General features: G+C 36.2%; 1 protein-coding gene across 4 annotated transcripts in view; it reads right to left on the reverse strand.

The window, feature by feature from the left end:
• Positions 1–22495, reverse strand: part of LOC127871101 (drebrin-like protein A) — a 54155-nt gene that overhangs the window by 15281 nt on the left and 16379 nt on the right. For 2 of the 4 annotated variants that reach the window (XM_052413780.1, XM_052413779.1), the window contains exons 2-11: positions 21584–21639; positions 19499–19611; positions 16037–16111; positions 15011–15151; positions 13673–13750; positions 11788–11874; positions 5476–5595; positions 3666–3853; positions 1105–1257; positions 384–541 (exon numbers count right to left, since the gene is read on the reverse strand). In XM_052413780.1, the coding sequence (XP_052269740.1) occupies positions 384–541; positions 1105–1257; positions 3666–3853; positions 5476–5595; positions 11788–11874; positions 13673–13750; positions 15011–15151; positions 16037–16111; positions 19499–19611; positions 21584–21639 (1169 nt within the window). Of the gene's footprint in view, positions 1–383; positions 542–1104; positions 1258–3665; positions 3854–5475; positions 5596–9307; positions 9341–11787; positions 11875–13672; positions 13751–15010; positions 15152–16036; positions 16112–19498; positions 19612–21583; positions 21640–22495 lie in introns of all 4 variants that reach the window. The other 2 variants (XM_052413781.1, XM_052413782.1) reach the window with 2 other exon arrangements.

The raw sequence follows: 22495 nt of genomic DNA on the forward strand, positions 1-22495 counted from the left end.
CACAAAAGCTCACCTGAGCAATCAGGTGAGCTAAAAAGATTACAAATACAGGACCAAATTTCAGAGACGAATGAATTTCATAGATTTGTGAAAATACATTTATGAACATACACTCTTAATTTTATCAAAATTCTCCACTCTTGTGTCTTTTTTATATTAATACTTATAATTGAGTCCTTTGATTCTGATATTTAATTCATACATGTTTCTTTCCCGCTCAGAAGCAAAGTGATCAGCAGTATCTTAGGGTAGGACATTAAGTCTTTAAAACTTCAATCTAGAAAGAAAACTCTAAATTTCAATTCAATTTTTTAAGGGCCTACACATGTATCAAAATGCGTATCTAAGCTGTCAAGGGTTCAATATAAACTTGTCACTCTTACCATCCTCTCCCCAGTCATCTTCATTCCCCTCGTCTTCGTCAGAGTCTGATTGCCGTGGCGGCAGGTTCTGCGCTAGGAGGTTTCTTGTTGCTGGGTACGTTGCCGGGGACTGCTGCGGTGGCGGGGAAGGGTCGCGCTTTGCTGGAGGGCTGGGCTCCCTAGGGATTTAGCATAAAAAGATGTGAATGAAAAGAAGGGCCAAATGCACAGCCCTATAAATTATAAATGTGCATTGCTCTAGAAAATTGGGCTTAAAAAGTTGTAACAGATCAACCTGTGAAGTTCACACAGGCTAATCTGGGACAAAAAGTTTCCGCCTTGACTTGATTTTCATTTAAAAGAGATTTCCTTTCAACAAAATATACCAAAAAAGCGTACAGTGTCATCCCTGATTAGCCTTTGTGGACTGCACAGGAGACTTTGGACAACATTAGGCCTCATTTCCTACGGGCGAGGCGCAATTGTATTACTCATAATTTTTAAACTATCCATGTTGAACATCCTGTTATAACAGATCATTCAATTGTTTATTTATTACTTAAAAGTTTTCTTTATTGATTCTCATTTGTGAATTTAAGGTATTTCAAATTCTATAAATGTATAATATTTAAACTGTAAACTTACATCAAGAATCAATGGACAGTTTTCAATTATGATGTTCGTTATTTTCTTTATTAAAATTTTAAAGACAATCCTTTGTATCTTTGATTACGCAGCGCACCTGTGGACTGGAGGGGGTCCTCGTCTAGGGGGTGAGGCTTGTCTAACAGCCTGCGCAGGGGGTGGGGAAGGCTGTTTCCGTGGCAACTGTACAGGCTCCTTTCGAGAAGGGGGCTCATTCTGGTCCACCGAGGCAAAGCCATGCTTCAATACTCTGAAATGAAACAGGGGGTTTACACGAAACAGTACCAAGGTATCAACACAAAGAAGGATAATTTTTGTTTGCATCCTTGCCCATTCAAATAACCTTTTAATTTGAGTACATAGTAATAAACAAGAGCTGTCACCGTAGGATGACTTATGACCCCTATAAACGCTGGATAGAAGTTATGAGCTTTTTTCTAAACCTAAACGCAGATTTTGCAACCTAAACGCGGAACCTAAGTTAAAGGTCAAGGTCACAGGGGTCAAAATTTTTGTGCGTATGTAAAAGGCCTTGTCCATATACACATGCATACCAAATATAAAGGTTATATCTCAAGGGACATAGAAGTTATGAGCATTTTTCAAAACCTAAACGCAGATTTTGAAACCTAAACGCTGACCCTAAGTTCAAGGTCAAGGTCACAAGGGTAAAAGTTTGTGTGCTTATGGAAAGGCTTTGTCCATATACACATGCATACCAAATATGAAGGTTATATCTCAAGGGACATAGAAGTTATGAGCATTTTTTGAAACCTTAACGCAGATTTCGAAACCTAAACGCGGACCCTAAGTTCAAGGTAAAGGTAACAGGGGTAAAATTGTTTGTGCATATGGAAAGGCCTTGTCCATATACACACATACCAAATATGAAGTTTATATCTCAAGGGACATAGAAGTTATCCAGATGGTGTTTAAGAAGCAGGTTCCTGTGGCACAAAGGCCGTGAAATAATGGAAAACACTGAATAGATTTTGATCCAAAAAAAACAAAAATCTAACAATTGTCAAAATAATTATGATAACCAATTTTCATTAAGCATTTTCATTAAGCTCTAGTCATAAATATTGCCGGTAATTTAATTGTTATATTTGACCTGTTGACCTACTTTCTAGGCTCATGCCACCCTGATTAAAACTTGGTCTTAATATTGTCCAGATTAAATCATACATGTGACTTGGTTTTCATAACATTTGACTTATGATCCAGTTTTTGACAAAAATGGCCTAGAGAAATTAGGTAAGATTTTGCCAAGATAAATAATTATGACCAAGTTTCATCAAGATCTAGTTATAAAAGTGACTGCCAGAGTGGTAACATTGGTTGTCTAAGATTTAACCATGTGACCATTGTTTTGAGCATACATGACAAAGATTCAAATTCAGTGTAGATTATGTTGTTTAGAAATCTATTAAGGAGCTATCAACTTCAAAGTTGTTGTTTTTTACAGCATTTTTTATTTAGGCTGATTAAAATCTCAGAAGCCAAATCAAAACTTGACTTTTAAATAACAAGTTACTTTTGCAGAACAGAACACAACGCAAGAAACCGTCGGAGACGGGTGATGCTCCCCAAAGTTTTTTTTTGTCACAATATTGCACTATATATTCAGATAAAAGGAAACGTCTTGAGGGGCAAAACTTCAGACAAAATAATACGATGGATGGTTTAGCAACTTAAAAATTTCAAAAGGCCATAACTCTCTAGATAAATCATCTAACCAGAACCCACAAATAACATGCGCATCTCCTCAAGGTAGTTAAGCTTCCCATAAAGCTTCATTGAATTCCAGTCAGTAGTTGGGGAGAAATAGCACGGACAAGAATTACACTATATGTACAGTTTATAGAAAATTTCAAAGTGCCATAACTCTGTGAAAAATCGTCCGACCATAACCGGCTGATAATATGCACATCAACTGTTGGTAGTGAAGCTTCCCATAAAGTATATATATCCCTGTCTCCCATGCGACATTCAAATTTACTGGTAATGCCCATGCTTTCCCCGAGGAAAAATCACACGATGTACACTAGCTCTTATTTTCTCATGTTTTTCATGAAATGCACATGGACTGTTAATCTTTTGCTAGAAAATTACAAAATTGTCAGAAAAGTACAGTGCTATGCAACCCATGCTCCTAATCATAATGACGCTTCCTATTTTGAATGCTAAATTAAGCTTTTTAATGCCCCGGATTATTGGATTGTGCAATAGTAAAATGGCGGCCATTTTTCGGTCTGATTTGGTAGTTTTATTGTCTTTAATTATTTTTTTCTCCATTTTTGCATTTAAAAAACATCTTGCGCGCTTTACACGGGAGCGCGCTATACGTGGAAACCTACGGTATGCGTCGGAACAAAATATTCTATTAACCCATTTATGCCTAGCGACTAGAAAAAAGGCCTTGGCAAACAGCGTGGACCCAGATGAGACGCTGCATGATGCGGCGTCTCATCAGGGTCTGCGCTGTTTGCTTGAAGAAATTTCTTTAAGAAATAATCTAAATATAGAAATAAATATTCTAGACATCCCTAATTTTGGAAATAAATTGATCCAATTTTGAAGGACGGAAGAGTCCACTAGGCATAAATGGGTTAACAAGGAGTTCTGTATCTGAAGAAGAAAAACTCAAAACTGAACCTTTTCGGTACTGGCTGGGTTTTGACATCAGCATCTTCACTGTGTGACTCCTTCTTCTTGAAGAATGAGCGCGCATCAGATGTTTTCGTGGCAAGCTTCTCAGCCTCAGCAGCGCGCTCGCGACGCTGCTGTTCCGCTTCCTGACGTCTTGCTTCCTCCTCTCTGAACGCCTGCTCTTGTTCCTTTTCCTTGAACAAGTGTAGATTTTATTTTACTTTTTATCTTAGACATAAGAGAAAATGTCTGATTTTTATTTTTAAATCTTTGTGTGTGTTTTTTGTCTGTGCCATAAGTAAAGAGGAAATGCGTGATTTTTAGTTTGAAACTGTGGTTTTTATCTTTGTTATTGTACAAGAGGAAATGTCTGATTTTTATTTTGAAAAATAGTGATGTGCAAATCTTTGAAAAAACCATCAAGTCAGTGGGTACAATCAATGCTGACCCATTTCAGCACCATTGATAGTTTGACCATCAAGTCAGTGGGTACAATCAATTCTGACCCATTTCAGCACCATTGATAGTTTGACCATCAAGTCAGTGGGTACAATCAATGCTGACCCATTTCAGCACCATTGATAGTTTGACCATCAAGTCAGTGGGTACAATCAATGCTAACCAATTTCAGTACCATTGATAGTTTGACCATCAAGTCAGAGGGTACAATCAATGCTGACCCATTTCAGCACCATTGATAGTTTGACCATCAAGTCAGTGGGTACAATCAATGCTGACCCATTTCAGCACCATTGATAGTTTGACCATCAAGTCAGTGGGTACAATCAATGCTGACCCATTTCAGCACCATTGATAGTTTTACTATCAAGTCAGTGGGTACAATCAATGCTGACCCATTTCAGCACCATTGATAGTTTGACCATCAAGTCAGTGGATACAATCAATGCTGACCAATGTCAGCACCATTGATAGTTTGACCATCAAGTCAGTGGGTACAATCAATGCTGACCCATTTCAGCACCATTGATAGTTTGACCATCAAGTCAGTGGGTACAACCAATGCTGACCCATTTCAGCACCATTGATAGTTTCACTAAAATCATTTTACTTGACAAGGCATGCGATTATAAAATAAAATGGGTCAGCTTGGAGTTTACCCACAGATTTGTGTTTTTTTTCTTCTCATTATATTCAATTATTCTCATTTCATTGTTTTCAGGTCTCTTTCTTGACCACAGAGTCTAAAATTTATCACTGATTTTTGTCAAAACTAAGAACCATTATATCTTAAACCTACCACTAAAAAACTAAAAAGTTATTCCCAATTGTATGCGATTCATACAAAATACTTAAACTGACAGTGCATACACAAAGGATCAGTTACGCAACTTTACTATCAAGTTATGCTTAATGGAACAAGAGGCCAATTTAGCACATTTGAAAACTGGGGCTTCAACTTTGTAAACAATTTCTTTTTATAATCATAATAATAGTAAATCAGTAATTTGTTGCCATAAACATTTATTTTATGATTTGGGACACGATGTTTACAGACGCCATCAAAATTAACCCTTTCCCATTTAGGAGCAAAGTGAAAATGGTTATGTGCAAACAACAGAAAACCAGAACAGCCTGCAAGTTACTCGCTGTCTGTTCAGGTTTTATGCTGTTTGCTGCTCATATATAAGGGTTGGAAATGAATCCATTAAAACATGAATCTAGTAAGAAAGGTCTACATTAATTCAATTTAACTTTCTAAGCAACTACAAATGTGTCAAAATACGTATCTAAGGGGTAAAGGGTTCAAGACGCCACCAAAACTAACCAAAATAATGATTTTTAACCAGAAGCTTACCCATTGTTTCTTTGCTTCATGGTCCTCTGACTGGCTTGCACGTCTCTCTGCGATTTTTATTTCTTGGACCTTCTTCATTCTTTCCTTGACCTGGCGCTCCCTCTCTTCTGCCTCCTGGGCCTGGTGGAATATGACATATGAGCCTTTCTCTGGGAAAATGGGGCTTAATGCATGTGCGTAAAGTGTCGTCCCAGATCTGCCAGTCCACACAGGCTAATCAGGGACGACACTTTCAGCCTAAACTGGATTTTCTCTTAAAAGAGATTTCTTCTAAACAAAAATACCATAAAGCGGAAAGTATTTTCCTTGATACGCCTGTGTGGACTGCAGACTTGTCAGAGACAACACTTTACGCACATGCATTATAAAGCCTGGTCATTTCTGTAGAGAAAATACAGAGCAACAGATATGGTACATAAGTGTTAAACTATTTTAGCTGATAAAAGAATGCTAAAGCACATGCAACAGTTGCATTCTCATCACTTTATTGATTTGCTTAATAAACCTAGTATGAACCACCGTTTACTTATTTTATTCACTGAAAACTGAAACCATTCTTTTATGTAAATTGGTTTTGAATTAATACATGCTTAACTGATCATTCATTTTAATATGAATATTTGTGATACACATGCATTTACTACTGTGAATGTAAAGGGTGTAAAGTTTATTCAAGAACTCAAATATTTCAGTTAGAACTGAATTATATCAACTAAAACGGAGTTATATTAATTAGAACAAAATCATGCTAAACTGATGGGGTAAATACTCAGTATATACTGGCTAAATCTATACCTGTTCCTCTGATTCGTTATAATCATTGTGTTAAGAAGCAATAAAAGCTAGCATTCAAATGAAGTAAAATACTTTTACATTTTAAAACTTTTGTGTAAGTACAAAATAGAGATATCACAGAATAAATTTATGTAGTTATTTAGCGGACATAAATCGTCCATCGCATAGATACATGTGTATCATGGAAATACTGCACTAAACATACAGTAATACTAGAAAATGGATGATGTTAAAAAGCTCCATAAAGAGGGAAACTGAAGATGGCTATGTGCAAACAGCATAAAACCAGAACAGCCTGCCAGTAACTTGCAGGCTGTTCAGGTTTTATGCCGTTTGCTGCTCATCAGTATCTAAGGGTTGAAAATGAAGCGTTTAAAACTTTGATTTAGTATAAAAGGTCTTAAATTAAATTTAACTTTCTTAAGGACTACAAACGTGTCAAAATATGTATCTTAAGTGGTAAAGGGTTAACAGACTGCCAAATTGACAGTTAAAAAAAAGAATTCATTCATGTTTTCATGATATTCAATCAAAAGATATAACTCTCATTACTTAGAAAATCATTCTTAAAAAAAAAGAATAAACAATGGGAAATAGCTACACTAGTAATAGCAGGCTGTCAAGTGACCTTTTTTCAAAAAGTAGGAAAAAATAGGAACTACTTTTGAAAGAAAAGTAGGAAAAAAGTAGGAACTTTTCCCTCAAAAGTAGGAATACATAATACTTATTTTTTAGACACAGGTCCAGGAAACATAGCTTGAAACAGAGCAGGAGTGCCATCACATGTTCTGTATGGATACCCACTTGAAGCTACCTTAAGGGCCCAGAAGATTTCAGCCTTTTGTACCTGTTCCTTGTGTGATGGATGTACTTGCATACAGATAGATTTGTCCCCACAACCCTGAGAGCTGCTTGGCTTTTGGGCACTTCCAAACAAACGCTTTTGTGAATTATCATGCATGTATTTCATGTTTTCCTTGTGTTTTTATCCATCTGCATGACTTATAAGTTGATTAGCACCAGAATTACTACAAGATGGACTTCATTCAGACAGTACAATATCTTGCAAACACATTGCCGGTATCTCTCATGCACCATGATCCCAGTGTTTTTCCACTGTTGTCCAACTTCTCCATCCATGAAGGGTTAAACTTTGTTTTCCCACTAGGAATTTTAGCACTTATAGTGTATCTATGATAATTAAGTTTCAAGCAAAGCTACCCTGATAAAGAAGTATACATGTAATTAGATGCTGTTCATTTTGGTGTATCATCAAATAAGTGGTTAGAGGTCTTCTGTGTATCGATATAAAAATGGTAATTATATTGTGCATGTTATATCCTTAAGCAGAAGACCAAATTTATTTAGTGATACACCAACTTGTTGTACAAGATTAATACTAGTATATAAAGCAGTGTAAATGCTCTGCTACAGCTACATTGTGAAACCTTTAAATTGACAATAGGGTGCAGTTATAATGACTTAAGTTACATTCAAAATGACTGGTCATTGCAGAGCAGATTATGCAACTGGAGATAGGACCTTATCACCTGACATCTTTTATGACAGCATTGATTGGGCAATGAAACAGTTGCACTTAATTGTTTATTCCAGTTTCAAATAATGGCTTTTACATTATTGATGACTTTGCGGGAGTGTAATAATGCCGTTTAATAATTTTAATACTTCGCTTTAACACCATGAAGTTACCTCACTAGCTATGGCATCATTAGACAAGAATTGTGTTTGTCCGAAACACAATGCCCACTATTGCGCAGCTTTGAAATAAAATTTCAATATATCATTTGGCAGGTTTAGAAATTATCTCCCTTTTAAAGCTTATTACTTCCCTTGGATTGTATTTTTTAACTTTTGACCTTGAAGGATGACCTTCACCTTTCACCACTCAAAATGTGCAGCTTCATGAGATACACATGCATGCCAAATATCAAGTTGCTATCTTCAATATTGCAAAAGTTATGGCCCATATTAAAGTTTTCGGACGGACACACACACACAGACAGACAGACAAACGGACTGACAGTACAACTGCAATATGCCACCCTACCGGGAGCATAAAAATGTATCAGGGCATTTAGGCTCTGTGCATTTATCTTTAATTACTAAACATGATGTACCTATGATATCAATAGAACATCATATCCGTTGTCATGTAATACAGAATTTATTACATTATATTTGTAAATGATGAAAACTCGGCAAAGCATCAGTTTTATCTTTTTTCCAATAACTTGTGTAATAAATTCCATATTACATAACCACTCATACAATACATGTATCTCTATATCTCTACATTCCAAACAGCAATATCATGTAAACATGCATAAGGTTTGGTCAAATTGTTGTCAATGGAAACAAAATAAAACTGGAATAAACAATGGGTTCCCTCAGCTCTTGCATCACTGGGAACTGTGTAAGGTAGTGAAGTCTGCAGTGTACAAATGCTAAGGAAGTAAACAAGGCACTATTGTTACTTCAAAAAAAAACTTGTCAATAATTTTTAAAGTTACATAAGAAATAAATATTTATGCTCCTGAAGAGGTGCTAGCAGACAGTCAGCATGGGTTGTCAGGTCTCATCTAGATGAATGCACATTAACAGGGATACAGTCATGCCATAGATGCATTCATCCTGCAAGTTTACTAAATAAACTCTTTATTCTCCATTGAAAATGAAAAAGTAGGAATAGTAGGAAGATTTGGTAAAAAAATAGGAAAAAGTAGGATCCTGATGAAAAAGTAGGAAATAGTAGGAAAAAGTAGGAAAAAGTATGACCGCTTGACAGCCTGTAATAGTGATCGGTTGCTGAAACTCCTATATCTGGATAGGGTTAAACAGATCCATAATTAGGATGGATACAATTTGGTGTGTTGGGGAATTAATTAATATAGTGCGCACATTTAACTGCTTATGGTACAAGTCTTGTCATTTTTGAAAGAAAAGGATTTCTGTATCTGGGTGATTTATAATTATTGCATTGGGATAGAGGGTCCAGGAAATAATGAGTACTATATACCTGAGAATGATCATCTACTACAGATTCTACCTCCTGTTAACAAGGAAATCCTCTTCAGGTAAAGTATGGTAAAGGCTTTCAGAAAAATCAGTATTAATCAGTAGTGGTATACCTGTAATATGAGGAAGGGGCGACCCATTTCTTTTATATAAAGTAAATTCAAGATAAAAGATAGTAATTCGTTTTATATGAACGATAGTTCATATAAAAGATAATACATATTTACAAACAAGAGATGTGTTAGTCAGAAACACAATGCCCCCTACCGTGAAGCTTTGAAGCCATATATTTGACCTTTGACCTTAAAGGATGACCTTGACCTTTCACCACTCAAAATGTGCAGCTCCATGAGATACACATGCATGCCAAATATCAACTTGCTATCTTCAATATTGCAAAAGCTATGACCAAGGTTAAAGTTTTGGTTAAAGTTTTGAGACACACACATACAATGACAGACAGGCCAAAAACAATATACCATAATTCGATCCGGGGGCATATGATGTTTCAAACAATTTTTTTGGACATTTCAAGATGTCTTAAGCTCTCCTTAATAAAATTACTCATTTTGATTAATGTGTTTCTCAATAATATTAACATGTACATTTTGGTACATAAATTATAATCTTTTTACACAATTAATCATTTAAAGAAATGTTTCTCAAATATATAAGCATGAACATTTTGTACATAAATAATACTAAATCACAGTAATTCATATTTTTAATTCTTACAGCAGCTACATTGAACATCTGTTTAGAAGCAATAATGGACATTCCATTCCTGGAATGTGTTGGGTTAAGAGTCCATTGTTACTTCAAGTCATAAGTCAAGAACAGAAATTACATGCAGTAAATTATGTATACATGAAAATAGCTGAAAAAGCATCAAACAAATTATAACTTTTTCTTTCATAAAAGCGAAAAAATAGGTTAAAAGGGAAAACCAAGATTATAACCAGTAAATGCAAATCATAGAATCAGTAATTGTCCTTTGTAAAATAAAATAAAAGCTTAATCAATTCAACTTTCAAAACTTCTTGGAAAAAGTACCGTATTAGGAATACACCCCCAATGATTTCTTAACCCTTTCAGTGCGGGAACCGAATTTTGAAGGCCTTTGCAAACAGTTTGGATCCTGATGAGACGCCACAAAACATGGCGTCTCATCAGGATCTAAACTGTTTGCTATTCTGATAGTATTCTTTGAAAAAAATCGAAGAAAATGCGAATTTTAGAAATTCAGCAGACGACATTTTAGCAGAAGACAAATTACCCAGCATGCAAAGGGTTAAAGTAACCATTTAGATGAATGCACATGGCTAATTTTCCTCTCACCAAGATTTTCAATAATATAATAATTATTTCAAAACAATAGTTTACATTCCAACTGGCCATGACCATAGGAAAACCTTTAGTTTTTTAGTGTTTTTTTTGGTAAATAAAGTTTATCTTTATATTTTCCCCCATGGAAAGTGCAAAGTTTTAGTAATAATATCTAGTGAACAATGCAGCCTGGTTGGAAACCAATGGTTCCAAAAAAGTAAAAGAAATAACAAGTTTTAACTAAAGTTTAAAACTATTGTACAAGCTGTACATGTTTGTTTTTTATTTACTATAAAAAACTTTATTTCAGTTCTTGTCTAAACCTTTGACATAAACATGATTGAAAACATCTCCAAACCAGGTGAATACGCTACAAAGAAAGACATCCTGTTAGTAAGACGTAACATAAATCACCAAAAAAACAGATAGAAAGCTACGTTAGTACTTTAGACTCTAAGAAAAGGCAGACGCCTATGACAGAGCTGCAATGATTCTATCTGAGCTCAAGTATGTTAAAATGCTATTTTGTTAAATATATAGATTTGATTCATGATTCCTTAATTAGAGTGGGTTATCAAGTGACAAACAGGATGGCCACGTCCAGGTATATTTTGCTGTTTTACAAACTTCATTACTTGTGTAGATTGTCTAAATGCGGCTCACTTTCCAGCCATATAAGCAAGAAAGTGATAAGCTTTTAATTCATATTAATAATCGCTCTTTATCTCAACTTGGCTCGCTGCAAATTTTTTAAGCAAGAGCTTTTGTAACCCAAGCTTTTGTTTCAAAAATTGAATCAAGTCATAAGCAATCGATGGTTCAATGCATGAAAGAATCATTACAGCTCTCAACTACAATAGCAGCATGACAGATCACAGAGAGTTTCTAGAAAAAAACTGGGCTAAATACAAGTGCTTTAAGTGTTGTCCCAGATTAGCTGTGCGTTAAGTGTTGTCCCAGATTAGCATGTGCAGTCTGCACAGGCTAATTAGGGCCAACACTTTCTCCTTTACACATGAAAATACCACAGAAGCGGAAATAGTCTTCCTGGTTAGCTTGTGCGGACTTCACAGGCAAATCTGGGATGACACCTTACGCACATGAATTAAGCCCAGTTCTTCCAGCACGACAGATCATGGAGGTCAACCCTCCTACCTCCCGCTGTTTTCGCTCAGTTTCTACCGACTGCTGGCGCTCAAACTGAGCTCGACGCTCGGCCTCCAATCTCTTCTGCTCCTCAGTCTAATCGATCGTAAATATATCGTAATTAGTTACACTTTAAAATGAACTGGAACCCATACACCTCACAGTGTTTTTACCAATAGTAGACCTTTATAAAACCCCTCATTCATCCAAATCAAGTGAAAATTAGCCTTTTTTTAATTAAAAAAATATGCCACAATACAATTTTTTTTTTTAATCTATCTTGTCTGGTTGTATGATAATATCTTTCTCATATAAGTAAGGGAAAGGCATAAAAGATGCACCAGTCCACAGACATATACTTTGTAGATGAAAAAATAACTATCAAATCCATTCATCCTTCAAAGACTGCATTGTTGTTTAGAAACACATGTAAGACACAAAAACATTGGAGTATATTGGAGCAAAAGCAACCATATACAATTGAGTAGTGTAAAGCAAAAATGGGTCTTATGCCATATGCGGCCAGCGTCACTCCACACCAGCCTTTGCAATCGAGCAATCTTGTCAGGAGCTGACTTGTCTTTTAACGAGGCAAAACGAGAGATGTGTTAGTCAGAAACACAATGCCCCCTACTGTGCAGCGTTGAAGCCATGTATTTGACCTTTGACCTTGAAGGATGACCATGACCTTTCACCACTCAAAATGTGCAGCTCCATAAGATACACATGCATGCCAAATATCAAGTTGCTGTCTTCAATATTGCAAAAGTTATGACCAAGGTTAAAGTTTTGGGACAGAATGACAGAGTGACAGAATGACAGACAGTCAAAAAACAATATACCTAGATCATTCGATCCGGGGGCATAAAAAACTTGAATGACCTCATAACGGACAAGGTATCTCCGGATTTAACTCCTCTGGTCTGCATATGGCACAAGACTCAATTTTTCATGATGCAGCTCCATTTCCAACTGATACCATATGACCACAAAGACATTATTAGATCACAACTGATACCATATGACCACACAGACATTATTAGATCACAACTGATATCATATGACCACACAGACATTATTAGGTCACAACTGATACCATATGACCACACAGACATTATAAGGTCACAACTGAATGGTACTCATTGCCACAAACATATAACATTTAACACTTACATGAAGAGAAAGGAAGCATGAACTTAAAGATATAAGAAAGAAACTTTCACAATTAAGTGAAATGGCATCAAAGTACCTTTTTATCCCCTTATTTTAGCATGGCACTTATGTTTGAATATCAATAACTATAATGACTACACAGAATAAACTGAAAATTAAAAATTAACTAATTTAATCTACTTTGTATATCCACATTTAAACTTTATAAAAACACTTTGAAAGATAGCACTCACCAACATTCTTTTTATCTGTGCATTCACTTTACATGGATAACATATAAATAAATTAACAGGTGGCTTATTTATTCATAGAATGAGTTTGTATTTCCATTAACATCCTTGCAGTTACCAGGCATGTGAAGCTTACATTTGAGGCATCTGTATAGGTAGGATGCTTCTTAGTTTATTACACTGCTGTGACTTTAGAACTGCATGTCATGTTTTGTATAGATATTATAACTTTAACACTGCTGTGACTTTAGAACTGCATGTCATGTTTTGTATAGCTATTATATTTTTAACACTGCATTACTAGACTCAACATTATCAAACTGTTATACATGAATAATTGCAACTGTAAAACATATCAAAAATTAAAACAAAACTATTATAAGAGGTTTTTGCCTTGCCCACAAGCCAGTCACATTTGCCAATTTTTGTTTACTAAAGAACATAAACATGTATGTAAGAGATAAAATATATGAACAGCTTAAAGCATTTACCTCTGCTTTGGCCCAGAACTTGTCCCTTTCCTTAATATTGATGTCCTTAGCAGCCTTTGTTTTTTCGTACACTGAACCCTGTGTGACAAAATGTTAAACAACTGAAATTAAATTGAGCCTTGTTCTAGGAAAACTGGGCTTAATGCATGTGCATGATAGTGTCATTCCAGCACAGGCTTATCAGGGATGACACTTTCGACCTAAACTGGATTTTCGCTAAGAAGAATGTTTATCCCACTTTTACAGCGATTTCGGTTGATTATAGCCCCGTTGATTAAATTTCTGCTATAATACACGGCACGAAATGACGTCATATTTTCGACAAAATGACGTCATATATCAAGCGAAAATAACAAGTTAAACTTATTTTGTTTAAATAAAAAGGTTTACTGAATAAAAAGTGGGATAAATAGAATAATAGGTATTTGTTGATTATATATCAGGTTTATCATGCTTGGCACGAAAACGAAAAAGCACTCGCCAAGGCTCGTGCTTTTTGTTTTCTAAGCCTCGCATGATAACCTATTATTCTCTATTTCTTTTAACCAAAAGTACCATTAAAGCCATAAGTGTACTCCCTGCTTAGCCTATGCAGACTGCAACAGACTGTTTTGATGATAAACTTTACAAACATTGAAGCATTCAACCTTGTTTTCCACAGCGAGGTTCATTTAATTGTACAATACAGAACTGGAGTACAGATACTCAAACAGGGCTGACATAAATTTAATATACATGTAATGTTTAATATCATATATAATAATTTATCAAATGTACTCAATAGTGATGTAGATTTTTTTCTTGTGACCCAGCTTCACACTTGCCTTTGATATAATTAGGGCAATTGTTCAGACTAAGTTTTATAAAGATAGGGCAATAATTACTATACAAAAAATTGACCTAGTGACCTATTTTATTTTATTTTACACATTTTCCAATTTAAACGTGGCCAAATTATGATGGGGGAAAATGTTTTGAAAAAGATTCATGAAGATTCATGAAGATTGGGCAATATATGTTGCCTTTAGAGTGTTTACAAACGTTTACTTTAAATTGACCTAGTGGCATCCATTTTAACCCCATGTGACCCAGTTTTGAACTAAACCAAGGGCAGCACTATAAATTGATACATGTCAAATATCAACCATTTTGGAAATATTAACTTCATTAAGGTATTTCATGGCTCTTTTACTATTTTTGCAAAGTTTTATACACAGAAACTTGTGAATACTGCTACCGAGATGAGAGCCACTAAAAACAACGACATTAAATTACTAAACATAAATCCAACCTCATCATCTATTACACTATATTTGTTAAATATTCTTTAGGGCTCACCACAGGAGCTACTGGTTCCTGGGGTTTGGCTTTCTCGTGATGGATACTGTACTGGGATCCGGATGATGCAGCAACCTTTTTCAGAATGTCATCCTCATCTACGTCGCTGTCTGTGCGCGCATTTATGGTTACATGAATTCCCTGAAATAACGTGCTTTTTTATGGGAAAACTGGGCTTAATGCATAATGCATAAAATGTCGTCCCGATTAGCCTCTACAGTCCGCACAGGCTAATCATGGACAACTCTTGACGCTTTTATGGAATTGTTTGTTAAAGGAAGAATCTTTTTAAACACAAATCCAAAAAATCTGAACATTTAAATCCAAAATGCATGCAAATGATTATTTTTAATTGGTTTGTGCAATTTATACCACGCAATTTAAAAGACCCATAATTTCCAATCTGAAGAGTTCACAATGCACATTTCAGGGTTTTTCATGCTATTTTTCACAATGGTTAAGGTACAGGTACTTTTCCCAATTGGGCAAAAACAAATCACTGATAAATGTTTAACTTTGTTGATTATATGTTCATCAAAACATGTTTAAACAGCAAACACCAAAAGAAGAGCTGAAAAAGACTGAATTATATTCTTTATTCAAATTGCACTATCACTTTTATATTAACCGGAACTGTTCACAACAAAAAGCGAAATTTTGTAAGATGCTGTCATTATAGGTGCTTTCAAAACAAAACTCAACCAAATAATCCATTTCACCTTGATAAAGAATAAATAAACTCATTTAAGTTCAATTAGGTATTTAACCCTTTCCCACTCAGAAGCAAAGTGAAAATGGCTATGTGCAAACAGCATAAAACCAGAACAGCCTGCGAGTAACTCGCAGTCTGTTCAGGTTTTATACTGTTTGCTGCTCATCAGTAACTAAGGGTTGGAAATCAAGCCTTTAAAAGTCGAATTTAGTAATAAAGGTCTTCAATTAAATTTCACTTTCTGAGGAACTACAAATGCATCAAGATACGTATCTAAGTGGTAAAGGGTTAATCCAGCCACTGCATGTTCTTACCCTGAAGAACTTGGTCACCTCAGGCAGATGGTTTGCACACTTAAATTTCATGGCTTCTGGAGCTGCCTCTCCTTGCTGCAAACATTCGAGTGGGAACGAGTGTTAATATATGAGCCTTGCTCTAGGAAAACAGGGCTTAACGCAAATAGGTAAACTGTTGCAACTCACACAAGCTAATCAGGAATGACACTTTCCGCCTTAATGGTAATTTTTGTAAAATATAGCAAAAATCCAGTTCAGGCGGAAAAAAGTCGTGCCTGATAAGCCATTGCAGACTGGACAGGCTAATCTGGGATGAGACTTTAAGCTTAAACTGTTTAAATACTTGTGGCATAGTCATCAAAATGAAACTATGTTCTGTAATACCGTAAATTCGCGAATATAATACGCCCTCGTGTTTAATACGCACCCCCAACTTTGGTCCAAATTTTTTGGTAAAAATTCAAAATCCGAGTAAAATACGCACTAAAAAATTCAGTGTCCGAAATCGGCCATGACACTGTCATTTCCGAAAAAAATGTATTCACACTTGTTAAAATAAAATTTCAGATTGAAGATTCCTGTTTAAAGTGATCGCTGTCATTTGTTCTCCCACATGTTAAATGTCTTTATATATTTTCTCCGTTAAGTTTATTTGAACGTATTATTTTAAACAATAACGACATTTAGAGCAATACCGGTAATTATTGACCATATCGGCAAGCTATTGCATTCCCAGTGCACATTACGTTCGACAGTGTTTACACCCACTCTAATTTTCGCGCGCTTTTAGACAAAGACTTGACAGGAAAATACATGAGAAATAGATTTGCTAGCGTAAGCGTCGGGTAAGCAACAAAATGGGGAAAATATATTTTTGTGAAAATAGCAAACCAATTTGGCGTTATCACACATCTGTTTCACAGTGCTACCCCGGTATATTGATCGCGATGTGTTATCGGGCCGTTGTCATGACAGTTGCATAATAAATATCTGTCTATTGTTTATATTACCGTTGATTGTTTTATTAACGCAAACATATGGTTAATTTGATACCAATGTGACAATTTTGAGACAATTCTTTCTAAGACAAATGGTTGCCCTGAAAAGGGCTGTTTTTTGTTTCTCGTTAGTGACGAGTTGATCACAGGTCACTTTCGTCGAACCCCTCGAAATCGCTCTCTTCATCGTCGCTTTGGAAAAAGCGAGCAATTTCTTCTGAAGACATGCCTTGCGGATCAACATCCGTGTAGACTGTCTCCTCTCCGGTTGGATCTGTCTCATCGTCTTCGCTCTCATCGTCTTCGTCTGCGGCGAGGTCAGGAACTGGGGATCGGCTTTTAATTAGGTCCTTGAATAGTATGTCATCTTCTTTGCCGTCAAGATGGTTGCTGATGCAGCACTTCTTGAATGCACGCTGGATGATTGCAGGATCTAGTTGCTGCCAGAAGTCGACTATCCACTGGCAGATCTCCTCAAGTTCCGGCTTTCTTCGTCGCCCCCCGGCAGTAAATGACTGTGGACCGCTGCAGTACCATTCGTTCCACTTCATCTGTAGCATTTGCTTCATTGGCTTGTTGATGCTGACGTCTAGTGGCTGCAGCATGCAAGTCATCCCACCGGGTATAACCGCCAGATTTGTCTTGTAGTCGGTCAACATTGACTTAACGTCATCGGACGTATGTGCCCTGAAGGCGTCGAGGACAAGTAAAGAACGCCGGGAGACACCACCTGGACGACGGCCCCACACGGTCTTGATCCAGTCGCGGACAAGGTTCGTGTCCATCCAGCCTTTCTCTTGTACCCGCACTTCTACTCCCTTCGGCCACTTGACGCCTTTGGGAATGGTCTTACGCTTGAAGACGACGTAAGGCGGTAACTTGCCCCCGTCAGCTGTGCAGGCCAGCATAACGGTGAAGCGGTTTTTTTTCGTTTCCCATTGTAATTATGGAAACCGACTTCTGCCCTTTCGAGGATATGGACGTGTTCGTAGGCAAATCGAACGTCAGTGGCGTTTGATCGGCATTGCCAATCTGGCTCAATGGGAAAGCGTAACGCTTTCTTTGTCTGATTATGAATCGTTGGAACGTAATGAGCTTTTCTTCGCAGTCTTCCGGAAGCTTCTGCCCTATGTGGGTGCGTCGTCGTACAGAGAGGCTGTGGCGCTCCATAAACCTCCACACCCACCCACGTGAGGCCTTGAATGTCTCTGTCCCTTCTATCCCTTTGGCAAGTTTTTTGGCTTCAAAGCCCAGTTCGATGGTTGAGACGGAAATTCCTTGTCGGCGTCGGTCGTTAACGAAGTCTAGCAGCCTCTTTTCTAGTTGAGGGAACTTGGCCGACTGACCTCGCTCAGCCCGTTGGTTTTTTTTTCTGGCGAAGCAGACTGGGTTTCAACTTGCGCCACAGACGAACACAGGCTTCATTACAGCCAAACTTGCGTCCGGCTGCTCTGTTGCCATGTGCCTCTGCATAGGAAATAGCAGCAAGCTTTTCCTTGGCAGTGTACGATGTACGTACTTTGCCCATTTCGACAATTACAAGATCGGCGCTAAAATGTGCCTTTTTCGACAATTGCAAGATCGGCGCTAAAAAGTGCCTTTTTCGACAATTTCAAGACAAATATTTTTTAAAGATTTGCGTGATTTGGAGCTGTTCTGATCGCAGTTGATGCTGTAGATTTGACGATATGTAGTCTGTAGATGTTTGGAAGATAATGTTGGCCACTGCGAAGTTCTTGTGTTTATTAAGACCCTTGACGGTAAGTGTCAATAAGTGTCAATTAGCAATCGTTAACTCAGGCCCCTAGATCGGGACCCTTTTTGTCAACACCTCGAATACACGGGTCCCGCTGACAAGCGATGGCCCTTCTCAGCACCTTTGCCGATAACACATGGGCCACCTGCTGACACCCGGGTCAAGCAGTCAGCAAAAGAAAGAAACAGAGACGCTGTTTTTTTATAACATTTAATTCCATTTGACAATATTCAGAAAGATGATAATTATAATTATAAAATAATAAGTATTATTATTATTATTATATATATAATATCGATGGTTGGTCTATTTAGCATGTACAGTACTATACGGTGTAGCCGTGACAATTACCGTAAGCACAGTTGCCCCCCTTTGATGTAATTGTGTAATTCAAAATGGCTTACGCGCAGCGAATTACAACGATTAAGTTGAACATTTTCACAGGAAAATTTTTGTTCTGATCTAAATTCGTATATTATACGCACCCCCTACTTGAAGAAAAATTTGGCAGGTAAAAAAGTGCGTATTATATTCGCGAATTTACGGTAGATTTATTTCATATTGTTATTTCACGGGGTTATAATTAATTTTTGTTGTTTGTTTAATATTAATATTTGGAAAGACATGAACAATGTTTGTTTTTATTAAATCATATGGATAGTAGAATATAAGAAATTGTTTGATTTTGTTAAAAAAAAATACAGATGCACATGCATGTACACCTACCCAGCTGATGAGGACGTATTTTGGTAGGCTGGTATTGGGGTCCATCACCTTACAATAGGCATACATGATCTTTGAACCGTTTAACTCATCTACCATTTCACTGATGCCACCCTCTGCAAAAGATTTGGGCCGTGCTGTGTGAAAAGGGGGTTTAAAGCATGTGCATAAAGCGTCGTCCCAGATTGGCCTGTGAAGTCCGCACAGGCTATCAGGCACAGCACTTTCTGCTCTTATGATAGTTTTCGTTTCAAGAAAGACTTTTCTTAGCAAAAATGTAATTAGGCAGAAAGTGTTGTCCCTGATTAGCCTGTGCCAACTGCACAGGCTAATCTTGTATAAAATTTTACGCACATGCATTAAACCCCTTTTCACAGAGCATGGCTCATAGACAAGAATAAACTATGCAATTATGTTTGGTAACAAAGGTCAGGATATGGTTTCCATTTCATAATGTACAATGAATTACTAACTTCATATATTATGATTGCTGGCAGATTTTATAAATATTTTATGGCTATTAAACAAGTTAAAAATTAAATGAAATCAACATTAATTATCACATATTTTCATTTTATGATCATTATGTTTTTTTAATTATATTATAATAAAAGTAATCTGCCAAGCAAGTATTATAAAATAATCGTTTAACAAGCAGAAAATGGTCCAAATAAAAATTTGATACTTCCTTCAACAAATATTCATACAAAGATCAAGTCATATGCAAGTATATAAAAAATATTTTATTAAGCTCTGATTCAAAGTTTGTATGTCCAAAACTCGTATCCAAACGTTTGTGTCCAAATTAAGTGCTTCTTTGAAATTGTTACAAAACATGTTTTTTTAGCAACATACAAAAATTAGTAGTGATTGTATTCAATGTGCATAAAGCAAATACATATATCATAACCCAAATTGTATTGTTTATAAGAATGTTACAAATACCAGTTGGATATAAATTCCAGTTGCTCCCATATTTTGCATAAGTTCTTTGTCCTGATAAACTGCGTGCACAAATTATACTGCATTTATGTCACGTCATGCGCTTAGAAACCAAAGGTTTTTTAGTTGTTAAATAAAGACTTTGCAGCGCAAAGAACATTGAGATCTTTTACTTCAGATTCCAAGTTCTGTAGCGAATTCAAACAGCATCATTATCATACATTATTTGGAATGGACATTTCTTTGAAATTAACTCTTTCAGTGCTGGAACCGAATTTTGAAGGCCTTTGCAAACAGTTTGGATCAGGATGAGACGCCACAAAACGTGGCGTCTCATCAGGATTGTAACTGTTTGCTATTCTGATAGTATTCTTTGAAAAAAAATCGAAGAAAATGCTTATTTTTGAAATTCAGCAGACGACATTTTAGCAGACGACAAATTTCCCAGCATGCAAAGGGTTAATACGATTCAGATAGGTTGTATCACTTTTATTGTTCACATGGCTTTTAATCTTCTTTAGAAAGGGCCTTATATAGGCCCCTTTCCTCAAGAGTAAAGCCCCATCCCTTTAGAGAATTTCTTTAAAATGATGCAATGTTCCATAAATTTCAACAAGACTTTGACAGACAGGTGGCTTAATGTAATTTTAAATTGGATTGAGATGGAGAACTTTGTGTAGGAAGGCATGATGAAAGTTAGCTTATGATATTCGGAGTCATAGTATTGTTTGTTGAACTTCATTCGTGTGATTGTAATGTAAAACTATTGCGAGAAAATCCGGACAAAATTGTATAATAGATGTGCAAGATGGAAAGTAAATAGAAAACATAAGTGGTTAAAAAACAGGATCCATTAAAGAAGATTTGAGATATATATTGGACATTCATGATTTGCAAAATAAAAGATCCTGACATATCAGATCTGCAGTGTAGTTGTACTAAAATTTCACATTTATGTTACTCAACAAACAGAGAAACACATATCTACCAATTCTATAATTGCAAAGAGAAATTTAGGTATTGTTTAAAATAAATTGATTAAATATTAACAGTACCTACCGATTCATATGGTTTAGGCATGTAACAATTTTTTTATAAAGCCTAATAATAATACCTTAAACACAGCATAAAGTATAAGAAACTTACCGCCTGTTTCAGCAACCTTTAGGGTGGTGGTCTGTCCTTCATAGGTGAAGACAGCCCTAAAATACATTCACAATTCATGTCTTATTTGTTTCTCATGATATATTTTTTTGGTGTTTTTAAGAGTATGTCAGTGGTTTCATTATAGTCGCACTTTCAGGACATGTTTGGCTGATCTTAACAGTTGTAATGCACTAAGTGCACATGGGATGTGTTTCAAACTCAATAATTGATGCCATACTTGGGTAAAACATTAGTTACAAGTGTTGCAAGCTTGTGTTCAACTACATCGCTGCTAATACAATCAACCAGTCTGCAACTGCAAATGTCTTATAACACGATTTTTACTTTGTACAAAATCTTCTCAAACAAAAATGTGCAAGATTTCAAGTTGAAATCTTCAGCCGCTTTTGAGGAATTGGAATTATAAAAGCATGGCAATTTAAATTCTTTTGCATGTAGATTATCTATCTTCCTTACAGACTTCATTATATTTTAATTGTAATGGGAGGTTTTGCTTAAATTTCTGAACAAGGAGTCCAGGACTTTCTCCTTCGGAAAAGTAAGCGTCGCAGTAATATATCTTGCGTCAAAACTGAATGCTAACCATGGTTACTACCCACTTATAAAGGTGACTTATTAGATGCACTCATAACGCCTTGCTTTATGACCTAGCTTTTAAAGCAATGCGGTGGAGGGTCTTCTTTGAAACCAGGACAATCTGGGTTTAATTCCTAATGTGATTGGCGATCATATGGTTATCTGCCTATACTATGTCCCAAGATGTCATGGCAGAAGGAAATTCAAGTAATAATTTCAAAAATCAAAAGGATGTATGTACATGTAGTAAGGTGAGGTATAAGGAGCACTTATACTGCCTTGCTATATTAGCTAGTTTTTATCGTGACACTGTTG

This window comes from Dreissena polymorpha, chromosome 3 (genome assembly GCF_020536995.1).
Source record: "Dreissena polymorpha isolate Duluth1 chromosome 3, UMN_Dpol_1.0, whole genome shotgun sequence".
NCBI lineage: Eukaryota > Metazoa > Mollusca > Bivalvia > Myida > Dreissenidae > Dreissena > Dreissena polymorpha.